General features: G+C 41.1%; 1 protein-coding gene across 1 annotated transcript; it reads left to right on the top strand.

Moving 5' to 3' along the window:
- Cpsf5 (cleavage and polyadenylation specificity factor subunit 5) lies at positions 1 to 14,362 on the top strand. Its single transcript, XM_080270951.1, has 5 exons — positions 1 to 122; positions 2,360 to 2,560; positions 6,900 to 7,129; positions 10,983 to 11,097; positions 12,293 to 14,362. The coding sequence occupies exons 1-5, from the start codon at positions 1 to 3 to the stop codon at positions 12,312 to 12,314; spliced, it is 690 nt and encodes a 229-aa protein (XP_080127077.1). The 3' UTR covers positions 12,315 to 14,362.
- The last annotated feature ends 1,887 nt before the right edge of the window (positions 14,363 to 16,249 follow it).

Genomic DNA, 16,249 nt, shown 5'->3' with positions numbered 1-16,249 from the left:
ATGGCGACCCAAAAGCGAGGAGCAGGAGCCAACACGGGATGGCCAAAAAACGCTACACCTGCATCTTATGGTGCCAAATACAATGGCAATCCGTCTTCAACATTAAACAGAACTATTAGCTTGTAAGTAACGAGTAATTTGGGGTCCATAAGTATTAGTGTTCCACAGGAAACCTTGATTTGCTATGGCCTTCAAAATGACCGCCAGAATAGTAACAATTTATGCAATGGAAATACTGTATTTTGCCGCATGAAATAATGGTACAAAGTATTAAGTAATATTAGACAGCGTTGAAGGTTAAAAGTCAGTAATGAGTACCTGTATTTTTTCAGCGAAAACTCTCTTAATTTTGCTTGTGTAGATTATGAAATGAGTTTGGGTATTAACCAAGCTTTAGCATGTTTTGGATATAGTTTCTTGAACAAATACTGCAAACCAAAGCATGTGCAGCTAATATTAAGTTGGAATAATGTTGCTTGACAGTAGTAAGAGATAAATTTCAGTATTGCCTGCACAGTGAGGTGAGCATGAAATGGAGGTTTTCCAGTGGCTTGGGTACAGTTACACTTAACAGGGCATCATCAGAATAGGCTTTTCAGTCAAGTCCATTTGATAAAATTAAATGGTAATTGTTTATGAAACAGGTGCACCGATTCCACGTATGTTATAATAAATTCATTATTCAAGGTAAGTAATTTTGGTACAGATGCAGCAGTTACATAACTGGAAAGGTGTGACTGCAGGAAGTGATTAGGAAAAGACAAAATGTACCTATATTTTGGTATTTAAAGAAGCGGCCAGGTCACCCATGTCTTGTGTTTATCAGCAATCTCTCCGGCTGCTTGTGTTACCAACCATCACTCCGACTGGAAGGGTCAGTATATCAAACATACTCACATATGTGCAGAAGAAAACACTAATAATCTTGTCAAAGCTTTGGAAAACTTAGCGATTTAACCAAACCTAAGCTAACTTGGGGGGGCTGTGATTCCCTAGACTCCCATACATTTAACCTAACCTACCCCAACCTGAGCCTTCTTAGCCAAACCAAACTACCCCCGAAAGTGGGATTGCCATGAAATATTACATTGAAGATCCAAAACCCATTAGGACAAAATTCAACTAAGAACTTCAACTAACAGGGAAAAAAAAGAAAAAAGAAAAGTATAAGGTAGTCATATTGAAGATCATGGACACACCATGTGGAAATTGCACCAAAAGTAAAACGTGTTCGCAGCGTTTGATATATATCTGGCTTTAAAATTTAAAAATGTGCATTAGGAACGTTCAGTAGGGCGATGTCGAAGGAATATTTACGTATTGAAAATCCTAAATATCAGCATTCTGAGGTAAGTTTTAAAAAGTCCACAGTAGTTATGGTAACCGAGGAGAGGTACCAATTACCCTGTGAAAAACTCATTACAATAGATAATCTGGAAAGGCTCCAGAGGGGCTCGGGGACGGGTATTGTTTTCACTTGGTTTGCCTGTTTGTTTGTCTGTTAACAACCTTAAGCAAAAACTATTGGTGTGATTTTGACTAAAATTTCAGGGATGATGGGTTACAACCTTTTGATTACCTGATTAAATTTGGGGCCAAATTGGGCCAAGGCATAGGCTGTAGGCCCAAAAAATGTATAAAAAAAAAAGAGGGGGGGTAAGAAATCATTTTTTTCTCCTTAACTCCTTTCAAATTCATGTTGACATGGTAAGGGTAAGAAGTCCTTTTTTTTGCCTTTACTCCTTTCAAATTCATGTTGACATGTAACCAAGACCTAAACGTGCATCTTTCAAATCTGCATCCTATAACTTGCCTTATTATATACATCAGGGAGGTCACCCTCCAGTTAGCGGTAGGGGGGTCAGTGCCAGGTGGGTCGGGCCTAAAATTTCGGATGGACATAAAATCATCACTTTTCACCCATTTACTCCAAATTAGATATGTAACATCTTTGACTAGATACTGCATTCTGTTGTGTTCATATGTCAGCACTAAAATGACTGCTGGGTACGGGTTTGCTGTGCCTTGGCACCACTTCTCGTTTAGCGCTATTCATTCATTTTCTGAAAGTCACAGTGTAATTGCAGGAGGACTCTGTATCATATCCATTTCCGTTTTTGATGTATTGTATTTAATTATCACTAATCATTTCAGGAAGTTGTGGAAATGCATAATTTTGAAGATGTACAGTTAGTCTGTACAACCCCGCCAATTTTACACACACACCTCAGCAGATAGCTACCTATTCTTACCCAAGTAGATATAAGGCATGTCATCACCAGTTGTTTTGCTCCTACTAACCTAATCCAAACTAAATAACCTAACCAGCTGAAATGACTATAGTTGTTAATCCCAACAGGTACCCCTTGACAAACTACACTTTTGGTACCAAAGACCCACTTTTTGAGAGGGATCCCAGTGTGCCTGCCAGATTCCAGAGGATGCGCGAAGAGTTTGACAAGATTGGGATGCGGAGAAGTGTGGAAGCTGTTCTGCTGGTGCACGAACATGGCCTTCCCCACGTCCTCCTCCTCCAGTTGGGCACCACCTTCTTCAAACTGTGAGTAACTACTTTGAGATTTCTCTAATGGAAATTTATTTTATGTGTCTGATATTGGGCACAGATATCCCAATCTGTTTCTCGAGACCTGGCAGTCCTCCTACCTGCTACAAGCCTTCACATGTCTTCATTTTGACATTAATACAAGAGGATGATAATGAGGTGCAGAAAGTGAGAAGTGCTAATGTTGGGGTCAGGGTTGCGAGTGGCAAACCAATAAAGACCTGGGACAAAGTCGTAGAGGGTAAGGGACTGAACAGGGAGGCTGCCAGAGATTGAGCAGCATGGAGAGCTACCTTTAGGTGCATACAAGCAAGTTGGAGTCTTTATAAATGATATCATACTCATTAATGATATTGGACACATGCTTGGGCACCTGATGGTCTAATGGTTGCAACACCAGTTGGAATCATGGCCTTCTATAGGTTTGATCCCTAAAAGTAACAGGAGTTTTTTCCAGTACCAAGGGAAGTAGGCTGGTCATCAGCCTTTAAATGGTCTGGTCCACAGTAGCTGTCTTTGGCTGTACACTTCAAAGGGATTAAATGGGACTGGATGTTGCCATTCTTACCTTCTGCTTGACAGCACCAACTGTTTGGAGATTGTCTGTGTTTGAAATGGTCCTCTCCTAAAACTAGGGTACTGTAAATAATGACATGCAGCTAGTGTTCATTTAAAGTTGTTTCATCATTGAATTGCCAACTTGGTACAGAATTTAATGCCTATTTTTCACATAACGTTCCCCCCCCCCCTAGAAATGTGTTTTTTTTGTGCAAACCCAGTAGGGCAAACTCACTATTTCAGACAGCTACTCTAGTGTGCATGCATTTAGATTCAGACTTCTTTTCCTTACTGTGGTATAAATATTACTAAGATGTACTTGTTGCATATCCATGGGAATTAAACATGATAGCAGGTCATTTTAACAACTAGTTGACTGCTACATTTAACTAATTTGAGGGATGGGAGTTTTGGAACATTGCATCGGAATGCATGCATATTTGAGCAGGGACATTTGAAATGTAGATTTTACCCTAGCATTGAACCAGAAGCATGTCTCACATAAAGTCATTCTACCTAGAATAGCTTTTTGTCTGCAGCCTTCCAAGACATTAACCCATTGAACTCATGGATTTATTTATTTACTTATTAGTTTACTTTGCTTGGAAGACATTTCAAGTGGATGGGTCAGACTTAGCCTTAATAAGTCCCTTCAGTTTGAGAGACCATTTTATAATATAAGATGAATAAAATTGCATGGTAGCAGCTAGAGTGAACTAAAAAGGATGTTGCCCAGATATAAGAGGTTAAGTGTGGACCACACTTTTCAGACATTCCCAGACCTCTAAACCAAGGTGCAAGGATCCTGTTGATAATTACCATGGAACAGCCTCATCTAGGGAGCCTATTTACAGTACATCAGTTTGAAATACTATACCCTTCACTATTTAATACCAACCCCACTTTCCACAGTTTTGTAGTTTTGTCTCTTAGCCTCATCGTATTAAATCTTTCAGCCCTCCCCCCCCCCCCCTTTTTTTTTTTTAACTAGATGAAATTATTTAGTAACAGCAGGTATAAAGGAAAATTAAGGCCCTCAGGCTGAATTTTTATTGTATTTCCTTTTGGTTAATGCAGATGATTGAGGCTGAAAATGTGAAGGATCACAATATCTGCATCATAAGAAAAAGGTAGTGCAGCAATCTTTTATTATCCGTAATTTGCCTCGTACATTAATTTGGCCCAGATTTTCATCCTTTTGCTACGTAGTTTACACAACTAGGTAGCAGAAAGACAGTGCTACTGCCTTATGTCCATTCCGTAGTGTTTCGTAATGATTAGCATAACTGTATAATCTGTGCTTATCTATTGTTGCAGCTCAGAATTGAAGATTAAGAGATGGCAGTTTTAAGCCAAGTTAGAGTAAAAACATTATAATCATTCTCATTCCCACTGAATTAATACTGCTTTAACTTTGATTTTTTTAAACTGAAGAGGTTTGATATTGCCTTCATTAACCCCTTTATTACTAAGGTGCTGCCTTAAGTTGGATGGAAGTCAAATGGCAGCAGCAGGAGTAAATGAAAAAGTATGTTCTTCACCTGAAAGGAAATTTAAGTAAGCCTCTCCCCCACTGTTTGACAGGGATGCTTACCATAAAAAATGGGTGAATAATTTTTCCCATAAGATTGTTAAGAAATGAGGGAGTTAGGTTCCTGACCACCTTCGTCATTCAAAAAATATTCAATAAAGATGGAAAAACTACTGGTAAATATGGATGAAAGTGACACAGGTCCTGATTGTCACCGTTGCTATTCCCCCCCAGGCTAGGGGACATATAATGCTCCCCAGCACTCACTCATCCTCCTCAAAGCCCTCAAACTCCATCACGTGGGGGAGGGTCAGAAGGTTGGGGGAAGCCTGACGAGTTGGTGTGATGGTACCAGGAGATTTGACAGACCCATCGTTAAACTGGGGCTCGGCCATCGTCAGGCGGGGTAGGGTGGTATTTCTACCCCATCACTAATCTGGGGTATGGTATCGCATATAGGGGTATCATAAATTGGTATTTGCCTGTACTTTCCGAGCTATTAACCCTTTAAGTCCGGGTCGGGTCTTAAGACGGGTTCTCTTGATGGATTCCGGGTCGGGACTTTTGAGTAAAAGAGCCTCAGGCAACGGGTGGCATCGTTTGATACCCCCAACCTTCCACGTTGCACTCAGAGGGGTCTGGGCTCTGACGTCATATGTAAACAAACCTGCTGGTACAAATGTACCGGGTTTTAGGGTGGATTTTTTTTTTATTTTCGCATTTTATGCTCAAATAATTACCTAAAAATGACTCATAAACCATAAGATAATTTTCTACAAACAAATATATGCCTAAAATCCTTCAAAAATATGCTGTAATAACAGTACGTGTGACCGATTTTTTTTTCACGTCTGCAACGCGCGGAGGTTAGGCAGCGCGATTGTGCGTAGCGTGGAGTTAGAGGGAAGTCTTCACTTTTCGCCCTCAGCACAGTATTCAGATGAGATGGCAGAACCGGACAGCAATTTGCAGAACTCTGAAGTGACTAGTAGACTTGATGAAGAGAGGGAAGTGCATGACATCACCGATTTTGAAGGATTTTCCGACAGTGATACACAAACTCCGTCAACCTCAGGGGTATCAGTGAGTAGTGCTGGCGTGAAACGTAAGTTATCGCCAGGTTTGGAGTACGATAGTGATGACCAGGAGAGTGGTAGTGACAGTGAGGGGATGGCACAGGAGAGTGGTAGTGACAGTGAGGGGATGGCAGACAGTGACAGTGATGGATTTATTCCCGTGAGTGACGAGAGTGATGATGATTCAGACCTAAGTGATGATGATGATGATCCCAGGGTGTGTGACCCTCCCCGTAGGCCTGGTGGTATTGGTAGTGCTGGTGGATCTGGGTTTATCTGGGCAAATGGTGATAGATTCATACCAAATTGCTATAGATTTGATGCAACTCACAGTGGAGTGACAAGGGCTGCTGGAGTAGACAAAAACAGTTCTGAAATGGAGTATTTTCTCCTGTTTTTTGATGGTGAAATTCTTGATTATTTGGTACAAGAAATAAGTTTTTCTAATAAGAAAAGAATGTTCTGTTCAAACTATAAGAAGAAGAAAAGTTTTGTTGAATGAGAGGAAATAAGTTCTGTTCTAATTACTGGTAGCATTAGTAAAGTTCAGAAGTTGAAATTACAATTTTTTGAATATGGAAACAAGTTCTGTTTTGAAAATAATTGTACACAGAAGCAAGAAATAAGTTTTTCTAATAAGGAAAGAATGTTCTGTTCAAGCTATAAGTGAAAACACCAGATAGAAAAAAGTTGTTTGTTTACTTTCTGCGGCATCCTCATGGATTACCCATACTGCATTCATCAGCTTCATCAGCTGTAATTTCAGTAATGGGTAGGTAAAATATATTTATTTTATTATTTTTATTGATATTTCATCATTATCCATCATCCCAAACACATAAATCATAAAAATATGACATGTCAAATTTCCCGAAACTTTTGCCTCCCGGGGCATGTCTGCGGATTCTGAATTGCCTCACAGAGGGGTTAAGGTTTGAAAACAGGCCATTTTGGGGAAATTATCCTTACTGAGAGGACGGCTGTGGTATAAATAGCCCGATGTCTATGGATTAAAGTTTTACTAAACTGGTATTTGAAGTCCATGAGAGAGGAGAGACAACAGGACTTTGAGGCCAGCTGTACAGGATATGAGCCAGAGAGTGTTAATTCAGTTAAAAAAAAAAAAAAAGTACTGTATATTATATTTTCTTGAATGGATTCATCCCAACAGGCCAGGCGGTGAGCTAAACACTGATGAGGATGAAGTTGAGGGTCTAAAGCGACTGCTGACGGAGACGTTGGGTCGGCAGGATGGTGTCAAGCAGGAGTGGGTCATTGAGGACATAATAGGCAACTGGTGGCGACCAAACTTTGAGCCTCCACAGTATCCGTACATCCCATCACACATAACCAAGCCAAAGGAGCACAAGAAGCTCTTCCTAGTCCAGCTGGGAGAGAAAGGTGGGTTTGATAGGCAGATAGATAAATTTTACATCAAAACAAAAGATTGCCGCCATCATCTGCCTATCTGTGTGTCCACTGCCAGACGCCTTAATCCTGTAAGGGGTGGCCACAAACAAATCGCCTCCACTTTGCCCAGTCCCCTGCCATTCACTGCCCTGCTCCCAGCTCACACCCCTCTCTCTCATATACCTCCCTGCTCCATCTCTCCATCTCGTCCTTTTTTCTCCCCCTCCCCCCCCTCCACCTCATACACTCTCCTCATTAGTCTCTCACTCTCCATCCTCTGTACATGGCCAAACCACCTCATTGTATTTCTTCTAACGCTTTCTATCACATCCACATCCACACCACAATGCTCCTTCCTTCTTCATTTGTCAGTCTCCGTCTCCATGTAACTCCACATGCTCCTCACAAATAACTCATTTTCACTGCTCTCACTCTTAACTTATGTCCATCCAACGAGGTCCAAGCTTCACTTCCACATGTTAGAGTTGGTATCGCAGTACTGTCATGCAGACTTTTTTTTTACTTCCATGCTCACTTCCCTGTTTCTTATCACTGCTTTCAAAGAACCAGCAACCGCTCTACTTTGTTGTACCCTTTCAGGCACTTCACTCTCCAAACTTCTGTCCTTACTCATCCAGGTATGTAAATGCATCATCATCATTATAATTGTGTCAGCTCTGTAACACCCTTAAATAGAGGGCTACAGTGGTTTTAGTGTAATCTCGTGCCATGCCCCATAGCTTATGCATGTTGTTTAGGAGCCAGACTGCATTTGGTTGTTTTGCCTGATGCACATAATGACCCGTGGTTAAGGTCAGTCCATTTTATTTTCAAGGATGTAAGTTCCATCTCTCTCCGCTGTGCATCCTTGGGGCGTAACAGTTTGTGGGTACCATATACCGTAGTGGCAAAGGCCATTTTTGGGTCCGGCATCTTTGTGACACAAAATAGGCCTTTGGTAAAGACCAGCCCAAATGTTCCATTCATTTCACCTGCCATTTTCTCACTCAGTGTAGTGTTGCTTTCAGGTGACTCTGCACCGATATACAAGCCAAATGGTTACTTGTAACTCAGGAAGCCATTTACCATGTTAATTATTAGCTACATAAGCAAGTGTATGTAAGATATTCACGGAAGAGATAAGCGCAGCGTGTGAGGTGGTCTGTGGAGTGAGGAGGAGATGCAAGGGTGTGCAAGGGACAGCATGGTGGAATGATGAGGTGAAACGAGCTGTGGAACAAAAGAAGAAGGCATATGGTGAATGGTTGGCGAGTAGAGGTAGGGGAGAAGATGAGAGAGAGAAGAGAGAGGTATATGTGAGCAGGAGAAGGGAGGTTAAGAGACTGGTGAAGGAGAGTAAGAAGAAAGTGGATGAAGAGTTTGGGAGGAATCTGAGTGTGAAATGGAGGGAGAGTAAGAAATTGTTTTGGAAGGAGGTAAAGAAAGTAAGGCAGTGTGAAAGGGGAAATAGTAGGGGAGTGAAAGATAGGAATAATAGATTGTTGGTGGAGAAGAGAGAGAAATTGAGGAGATGGAAGGAGCACTTTGAGGATTTGTTGAATGTAGAGAGTGAGAGCAGTGTGAGTATAAGTGGTTGGGGAATGGCTGGGAGAAGAAGAGATGAGAGGAGGGAGGAAGAGATCAGTAGGTCGGAAGTAGTGGAAGCGATGAAGAAGATTAAGCTGGGAAAGGCCCCAGGAATTGATGGAGTGTGTGGTGAAATGCTTAGGTATGGGGGGTGAGATTGTTGTGGAGTGGATATGGAAGTTGTGTAGATTGGCTTGGGAAGAGGGAAGGGTTCCAGAGGACTGGAAATCAGGTATAATTGTTCCTCTGTACAAAGGAAAAGGGGAGAGAGAAGTATGTGGTAACCATAGGGGTATTTGCCTTCTTAGTGTGACTGGTAAAATATATGGTAGAATAATCATTGATAGGGTTAGGCATATGACAGAGGAGCTAGTTGGAGAAGAACAAGGGGGATTTAGGAAGGGAAAAGGGTGTGTAGATCAGATATTTGTTCTAAGATGTTTAGTGGAGAAGTATCTAGAGAAGGGAAGGAAAGTGTACGCTGCCTTCATGGACTTGGAGAAAGCTTATGACAGAATAGATAGGAAAGGTATGTGGAAGGTATTAAGAATATATGGAGTGGAGGGGAAATTGTTGAGTGCTGTGAAGAGTATGTACGAGGGAGCTAGGGCTACGGTGCGAGTGGATTGTGAGCTGAGTGAGTTCTTTGATCTCAATGTGGGACTGAAACAGGGGTGTGTAATGTCTCCATGGCTGTTTAATATATATATGGATGGGGTCGTAAAGGAGGTACAAGGTAGGGCAGTGGATGTGGGGGTGGCCCTAATGAATGAGGGTGAGATTTGGAAGCTTCCGGTGTTGCTGTTTGCTGATGATACAGTATTGTTGAGTGAAGACGAATGGGAGTTGCAAGGTTTGGTGAATGAATTTGGGACAGTGTGTAGGAGGAGGAAGCTGAAAGTTAATGTAAACAAAAGTAAAGTTATGGTGTTTGAGAGGAATGAAGTCACAGAGTGTGCAGTGAGGTTGGATGGTGAGGATATGGAGAATGTGAGTGCATTCAAGTACTTGGGTAGTGTGATGAGTAAGGATGGAACTTTGGGGGATGAAGTACGTGAAAGGGTACAGCAGGGAAGGAAGGTTGTTGGCACGCTGAAAGCAGTGATGAGAAATAGGGAGGTGAGTATGGAAGTTAAGAAGTCTCTGCATGATGGTATTGTGATCCCTACCCTGACGTATGGAAGCGAGGCGTGGACCTTGCAAGAGGGGAACAAGTCAAGAGTGAGAGCAGTGGAAATGAGTTACTTGAGAGGAGCATGTGGAGTGACATGGAGGGACAGGTTGACGAATGAAGAAGTGAAGGAACGTTGTGGGGTAGATGTGGATGTGGTTGAAAAGATTAGGAGAAATACACTGAGGTGGTTTGGACATGTGGAGAGGATGGAGAGTGAAAGACTGACTAAGAGGGTGTATGTGGGTGAGGTGGAGGGTGGGAGAGGGAGGGGTAGACCGAGGATGAGGTGGAGGGATGGAGTTGAGAGGTATATGAGGGAGGGGGGGGTGAGTTGGGGGGAGGGGAGTCAAATGGTGGGTGACAGAGTGACTTGGAGGCGTTTTGTCTGCGGCCACCCTTTGCGGGATTAGGGCGTCGGGCTATAGATAGATAGATAGATAAGCAAGTGATGCTTGGTGGTTCAGTGGGTTAAGGCATGTCGACCAATGGGACCCTGAAGGATTTCCAGGGGTTGATTGGGGTTTATTGCTCACATAATGCCACACAGGAGTGAACAAGGCTGGTCACCCTCTCCGTAAATGTTGGGGCTGAGTACAATAGCCTAGCCCCAGGTCCCTATGCTTTTAATAGGGCAAGAAAGGATTGAATGATTGATGGATGAAGGGAGTAATTTTTTTTCAAAACCGTCATGGAGATATATTGATGTAAGGTATACCCATTTCACTAGAATTTTGATATAATGTTACTGCCCCCTGTTGGTGCCAAGATAACAAACTGCATCCTTGATTTGGACTGTGCTATTCTTGAGTAGAGCAATACGTGTTTCTCCCAGGAAGATAAGACCACTAACTGGTATACTTAAGATAAAGGCAGGCATGAAAGAGTGCTCCTGCAAAAATTCTAAGTTTACAAGTTATCCTCAGCGAGAAAAAAATATATCGTGTTATTTGGTTTTGTAGGCATTTGGCTTACATTGTCACATATGCATCTAACTAACCTAATAAATATGTACAGAATTACTAGATAATATGTGTTATAGTAATATGGACAGAGTGTACAGTGATATAATTTTTCATTTTACAGCATTGTTTGCAGTACCAAAGAACTACAAACTGGTTGCGGCACCTCTGTTTGAACTTTATGACAATTCTCAGGGCTATGGACCAATCATCTCATCACTGCCGCAAGCTTTGTGCAGGTGAGCCATTATTGTATTTATGGTTTGTAGTTGGTCCTGTCTTACATCTGTCTATTTATTGCCAGATACCTTAATCCCATGAGGGGTGGTCACAGATAATTTCCTTGACATTGCCCTCTCCTCTGCCACACCTCCCTCTCTCATCAATCTCTCCACTCCATCCCTCCATCTCATCTTTGGTCTCCTCTCCTTCTCTTCCCATCCACCTTACTCACAAATACTCTTCTAGTTAGCTTTATTCACCTTACAGTCCTCTTAAACTGATGGCATTTTATTTTTTTCTTGCCACCTGCAGACAGTTATATTCAGCTTTGGGGGAACCTCATATATTGAAGGGGTAATTATGGTCTTTCTCTAACATCTCCAATATGGAAGTGCCCCTAAAAGCTGTATAAAATTGTACATGTTTACTGTAGTACAAGATGTTGTAGCCCCAGGTTCATCTGGATTGTGAACCCAGTGGACTGCAGACTTGAGTTACCCTTCTACTGCAGTCCACCATCCTCCATTTAGGGGACAGGGAAGCTGTTGATGGACATGTGTACAACCAGGCTGTTGAGCCATCTGATTATATCGGTGCCATCACATTCATCACTTGAAAGCATCCATCCCCACTTCCTGTCAGTGTGTACCACGAACAAATGAAAAACACGTCATCAACTTGAAGGGGCTAAATTATAGGATATGTACAAGTGATATTCTGCTGATGGAACAGCCTTAAGTAAGACAGGCTTCTGGTTTGTGATTAATATCATTAAATGTACTAGAAACCACTTATTTATGACTTCAAATCATCCTTATGATGAATCACAAACAGTTTTTAAGTTAAGAAAAGATGTTGGGTCATTAGCAGCTTATTATTTAAAACAACATGAAACAAGGACTAACTGTACTTTATCATTTAAACTGGGAATGACAGTTAATTGGCACATACTGAAAACATATACAGGTCAACCTCACTGTATGAGCTTTTGTTATGTGATTGTTCACTAATATGATGTTAATTAATGACCATTTTTGCATATACAGTCTCTAAGCTCAGCACACTGTTGATTGTTATCCAGGCTTTTTTCCAGTAATGTAACTCGATCATATAGCAAGGTTGCTCTGTACTCGATTGTAAATGGAAAGTGTGAAAAAACTCTGTACATTTTTATTAGCATGTCTGGTAACTGTTTTTTTCTTTTCTTTTCAGATTTAATTTCACATACATGTAGAGCACCACTGTGTGTGAGGAGTTAAGTGTTGTGTATATTTCTTTTCGAATCGTTTGGTGATTGGTAAATGGTAATACAGTGTAGGTTTTTGTATTTGTAGACCAAAATTCTTTAAGCAAGTTTATAATCTGAACAAATGGAAGTATTACCTAACATATATAACATAGTGTTTCTACCGCCATGTGTGTCTGTGAAACACTTGCAGGTTTTAAAAACACCACATGTCTTTAATATGGTATATGGTATTGTAAAACCCCATGGCTCTATAGGATGCCATTATGCAAGAGCTCAAGACAGAAATAGGGAGGCTGGCAGAGTTTGAACAATGTGGAGTGCTGCTACGCCGACGTATGTAAGCTTGTTGGAGCCATTATAAACTATGTGAAACGATACGACGATGTTCAGTCTTTAAAAATGAATATTCTCGTACCTGTTTATTAAAGAAACACACTGAAGGAGCATGAGGTTAATTGATTAGTAAATGCACTGGTGATATATAGTTCTGACAGCATAAGCCTGTTATAGTACAGATTTTGGTCTGTAGTGGTATGTATTAGCATTCCAAAATGCACTATTGTAAGCTTTATCAGTTGACATATATATGGGCAGCCACAGAAAAACAGAGCAGTGCACAAATTCATTAGCAGTCATTATTCTTAGCATTTATTATTGTTCCTTGTTGTGGCAGTATCATAACCAAAGGAAAATTTAAACTATTTCATTAACAAGTGTGTAATAATGGTGACAAGATCAAGTCCACCAGTATTTTTGCGATGCTAACTGTAGTCACAGGATACACAAGAGCTGGTAGGCTTGGTACAGTCAGATGTAAAAGGCTGTTCACTTCTGCCTCTTTCTCTCATTACTGGATTTGTAGATGTTTGAATGAGATGTAGTGGACAAAGATACATGTTATCACCCACAGATGGATAATACTCTGCACTTCAGTCTACGGCATCATAAAAAAGTACCTGTGGCTCCATCAGTGAATGAGAGGCAGGAGAAATGTATGGACTTCAGTAGTGTATTTGACTACACAATACAACGTCACACACAATGCATTCTGAAAAAAATTTTAATCACTCATTGCACAGAATGCACACAAGTGTTCCAACAGTTCAGAGTGCTGTTTCAGTTGTCATTAAATGGAAGCCTTGTAGGTTTTACTGAACAAAATACCGCATGAAAGTTGTTGCTTTATGTATAAATGTAGTCATGCATCACTACTGTTGTGACAGTGTGAGTTTGACAGCTATGATGGTACAAAATCTAATATGGAGGTTTATAGAAGACAAAGTTCATGATTAACTTCTGCTACCATAGAAATTCCTTTAAGTAGTGAATGCAGATGTCTTCAGTATAGGTTTTTCCTTGTACTCATTCCAGTCCTTTCACAGTTTGCAATTGATGTGTGTGTGTGAAGATAAAGACCAATAACATTTTAATAGTCCTTTAATGGGTTTTTATTACATGATACAATAAACTTGTAAGGATTACCTAGAGTCCATGGAATGAGTAATTTTACTCTATTGTTTGGTTAAATTTGAGTTGTGAGCAGTACACTACTGTATTATGCCATTACCAGATTGCAAAATGATACTTGCCCATGACATGGGGAAAAATGTTTAGTCCTGAAGATACATTATGTATATCATGAAGATAGATTTGTAATTACAGTACTTATTTTCCAGCAGCTATAGTTGGCTAGAGTAGTTAAGCAGCTCTTTAATTTCTGTACGATTTACTGTGGTTTATAAAACAGTGCAAGCATTTTAGCATGTTCCCGACAGTCTTGAATAATAATCTGGGGTAGTGAATATATCTTTGGGCTGGGAGATTTGAGATATCTAGTCAGTGAGTAGGAAGAAAAGTGCATTCCTCCTTTATTTGCATGATAATGTGTCTGAATATGTATACTGGATGTTTTAGTGGTAGGTGGTGGTGACTACTGTCTACATGATTTAGTGCTGCCTACTTCTTCCTTCACCTTTATCATTTTGTGTTTACCCACCTCTCTTCCTCCCATCATTTCTGATACTTTTTATTACTGTTCTTTCCACCTCTGGTGGCTTTACATTAAGTGACAAGCATTTACAAACTTATAACCAAGTAATAGGGTGATGTGGAGCTTACTATGGTGCCCATTAACAAAGCGGAGAGATGCAAATGCAGCTTCTATCCGGGAACCAAACCTGCACACTTCCCCATGCCTCACTGTGACAAGGCACTGTCTGCCACAGGAGAACATTGGGATGGCCTGTAGTTGAGGTCTGCATGACCAGACAGACCAGGGTTACTCAGCAACTACAAAATATCTCTTAAAACACCTGCTCAGGGCCCCAACCAAAAGGGCAAATTTGCATGGCCATTTGGAATGTGAGAGGTGTGAATGGGGAAAGCAAGAGGGTGGAAATGGTTAATGTGTTCAAGAGTGTGAGATATGCTGTGATGGCATTGTGTGAAACTAAGATGGAATGGTGTGAAGTGGAGTGGGAGGGTGTGAAATGTGTAAGATCAAACATGAATGGGCGAGGAAAATGGAAGGAAGGTGTTGCCCTCTTGATGAATGAGGTGTGACAGAGTGGAATGAGAGATTACAATTGTATCAGCTCGAGAGGTATGTATGCCTAGTGCAAGTTTGAGAAGGTACGTAGTGTATGCTCTGTGTGAGGACAGAGCAAGTGAGAGAAGACAGGTTTTGGGATGAGCTGGATGAAACAGTGGGAGAAATGCCCAGGAGCTGTAAAGTGATCGTAATGGGCGATATGAATGGAAGAGTAGGTACTTGTCTTGAAGACAACTTAATGGGTTGCAATGGAGTACCAGGAGAAAATGATAATGGGAAGCAACTGAAGGATATGTGTCAGGAAGGGAAGTTGTACATTTGCAATTTGTATATCAAACAAAGATGCACATAAATATATATGATATAGAGGGAATGGGAATAGTGTTGAAAGGAGCCTGATTGATTACATGCTTTTAGAGAGGTTGATGCTGGGAATGGTTGCTGATATGAGGGCTATGAGAGGATGATGTGGAGGTCTATCAGATCATATGATTGTGGTATGCAGGATCAAGCTAAGGGGAGTGAGAGAGGAGCAGTCAGGGAGAAAGACTGAAAGTCAAGAAGCTGAGGATCAAAGAAATAGATGAATGCAGGACCAAAGTAGGGGAGAAATTAGAATCAGCGAATTGGAATGAAATGGATCTGGATAGCCTGTGAAATCCATATTGAGGAATGCTAAAGTGTGTGGTGTGGCAAGAGTGACAACAGAGAAGAATGGTATGGCATGATGGGATGAAGAGGTTAAGAGAGCAGTGGAGGAAAAGAGGAAGATACATTACGAGTGGTTACAGAACAGGGGGTCAGTTGAAATAACTGAATATACTGAGAGCAAGAAGCACGTTAAGAGACTAGTGAAGAGGAAAGAGGAGGAGGTAAATGATGATCATGGAAGAGAAATGAATGCAAATTACTGTGGAAAAAGAAAGTTATTCTGGAAAGAGGTGCGGAAATGTAGAAGTGACATGGAAAAAATGTGAAAGTGTGAAGGATGTAAGTGGTAGATTATTAACCCATGGGGATGAAATAAGGACCAGATAGAAAGAATATTTTGAAAGCCTGATGAATGGGAATGGAGAGAGCAGAGCCACTGTAAACATGATTGGTTTTGGGGGTGTGCAGAGAAGGAATGCATTGCCAGGAAACGTGACACACAGGTGAAGAGCACTGTGAAGCATCTGAAAAATGGGAAAGCAGATGGGGTTGATGAGGTGTATGCAGAGATGATTAAGTGTAATGGAAATAGTGGAATGAAGTGCTTGTTGGAGATGTGTAAGAAGGCATGGATGAATGAAAATGTGCCAGCAGAGTGGAAGGAGACAGTGATTGTACCCCTGTACAGAAATAATGGTGAGGTAAATGAATACAAGAA

This window comes from Coenobita brevimanus, chromosome 5 (assembly GCF_032717465.1).
Source record: "Coenobita brevimanus isolate Jiangsu-jjx chromosome 5, ASM3271746v2, whole genome shotgun sequence".
NCBI lineage: Eukaryota > Metazoa > Arthropoda > Malacostraca > Decapoda > Coenobitidae > Coenobita > Coenobita brevimanus.
Note: the sequence above shows the minus strand (reverse complement) of the source record. Positions and strands in the feature narration are given on the sequence as shown.

What these genes read in the sequence shown, in the direction of transcription:
- Cpsf5 (XM_080270951.1), top strand. Translation starts at nt 1, where the DNA reads ATGGCGACCCAAAAGCGAGGAGCAGGAGCCAACACGGGATGGCCAAAA. An exon ending in AGTCCAGCTGGGAGAGAAAG is followed by an intron (nt 7,130 to 10,982) that starts GTGGGTTTGATA and finishes TTCATTTTACAG; the next exon opens with CATTGTTTGCAGTACCAAAG. An exon ending in CTGCCGCAAGCTTTGTGCAG is followed by an intron (nt 11,098 to 12,292) that starts GTGAGCCATTAT and finishes TTTTCTTTTCAG; the next exon opens with ATTTAATTTCACATACATGT.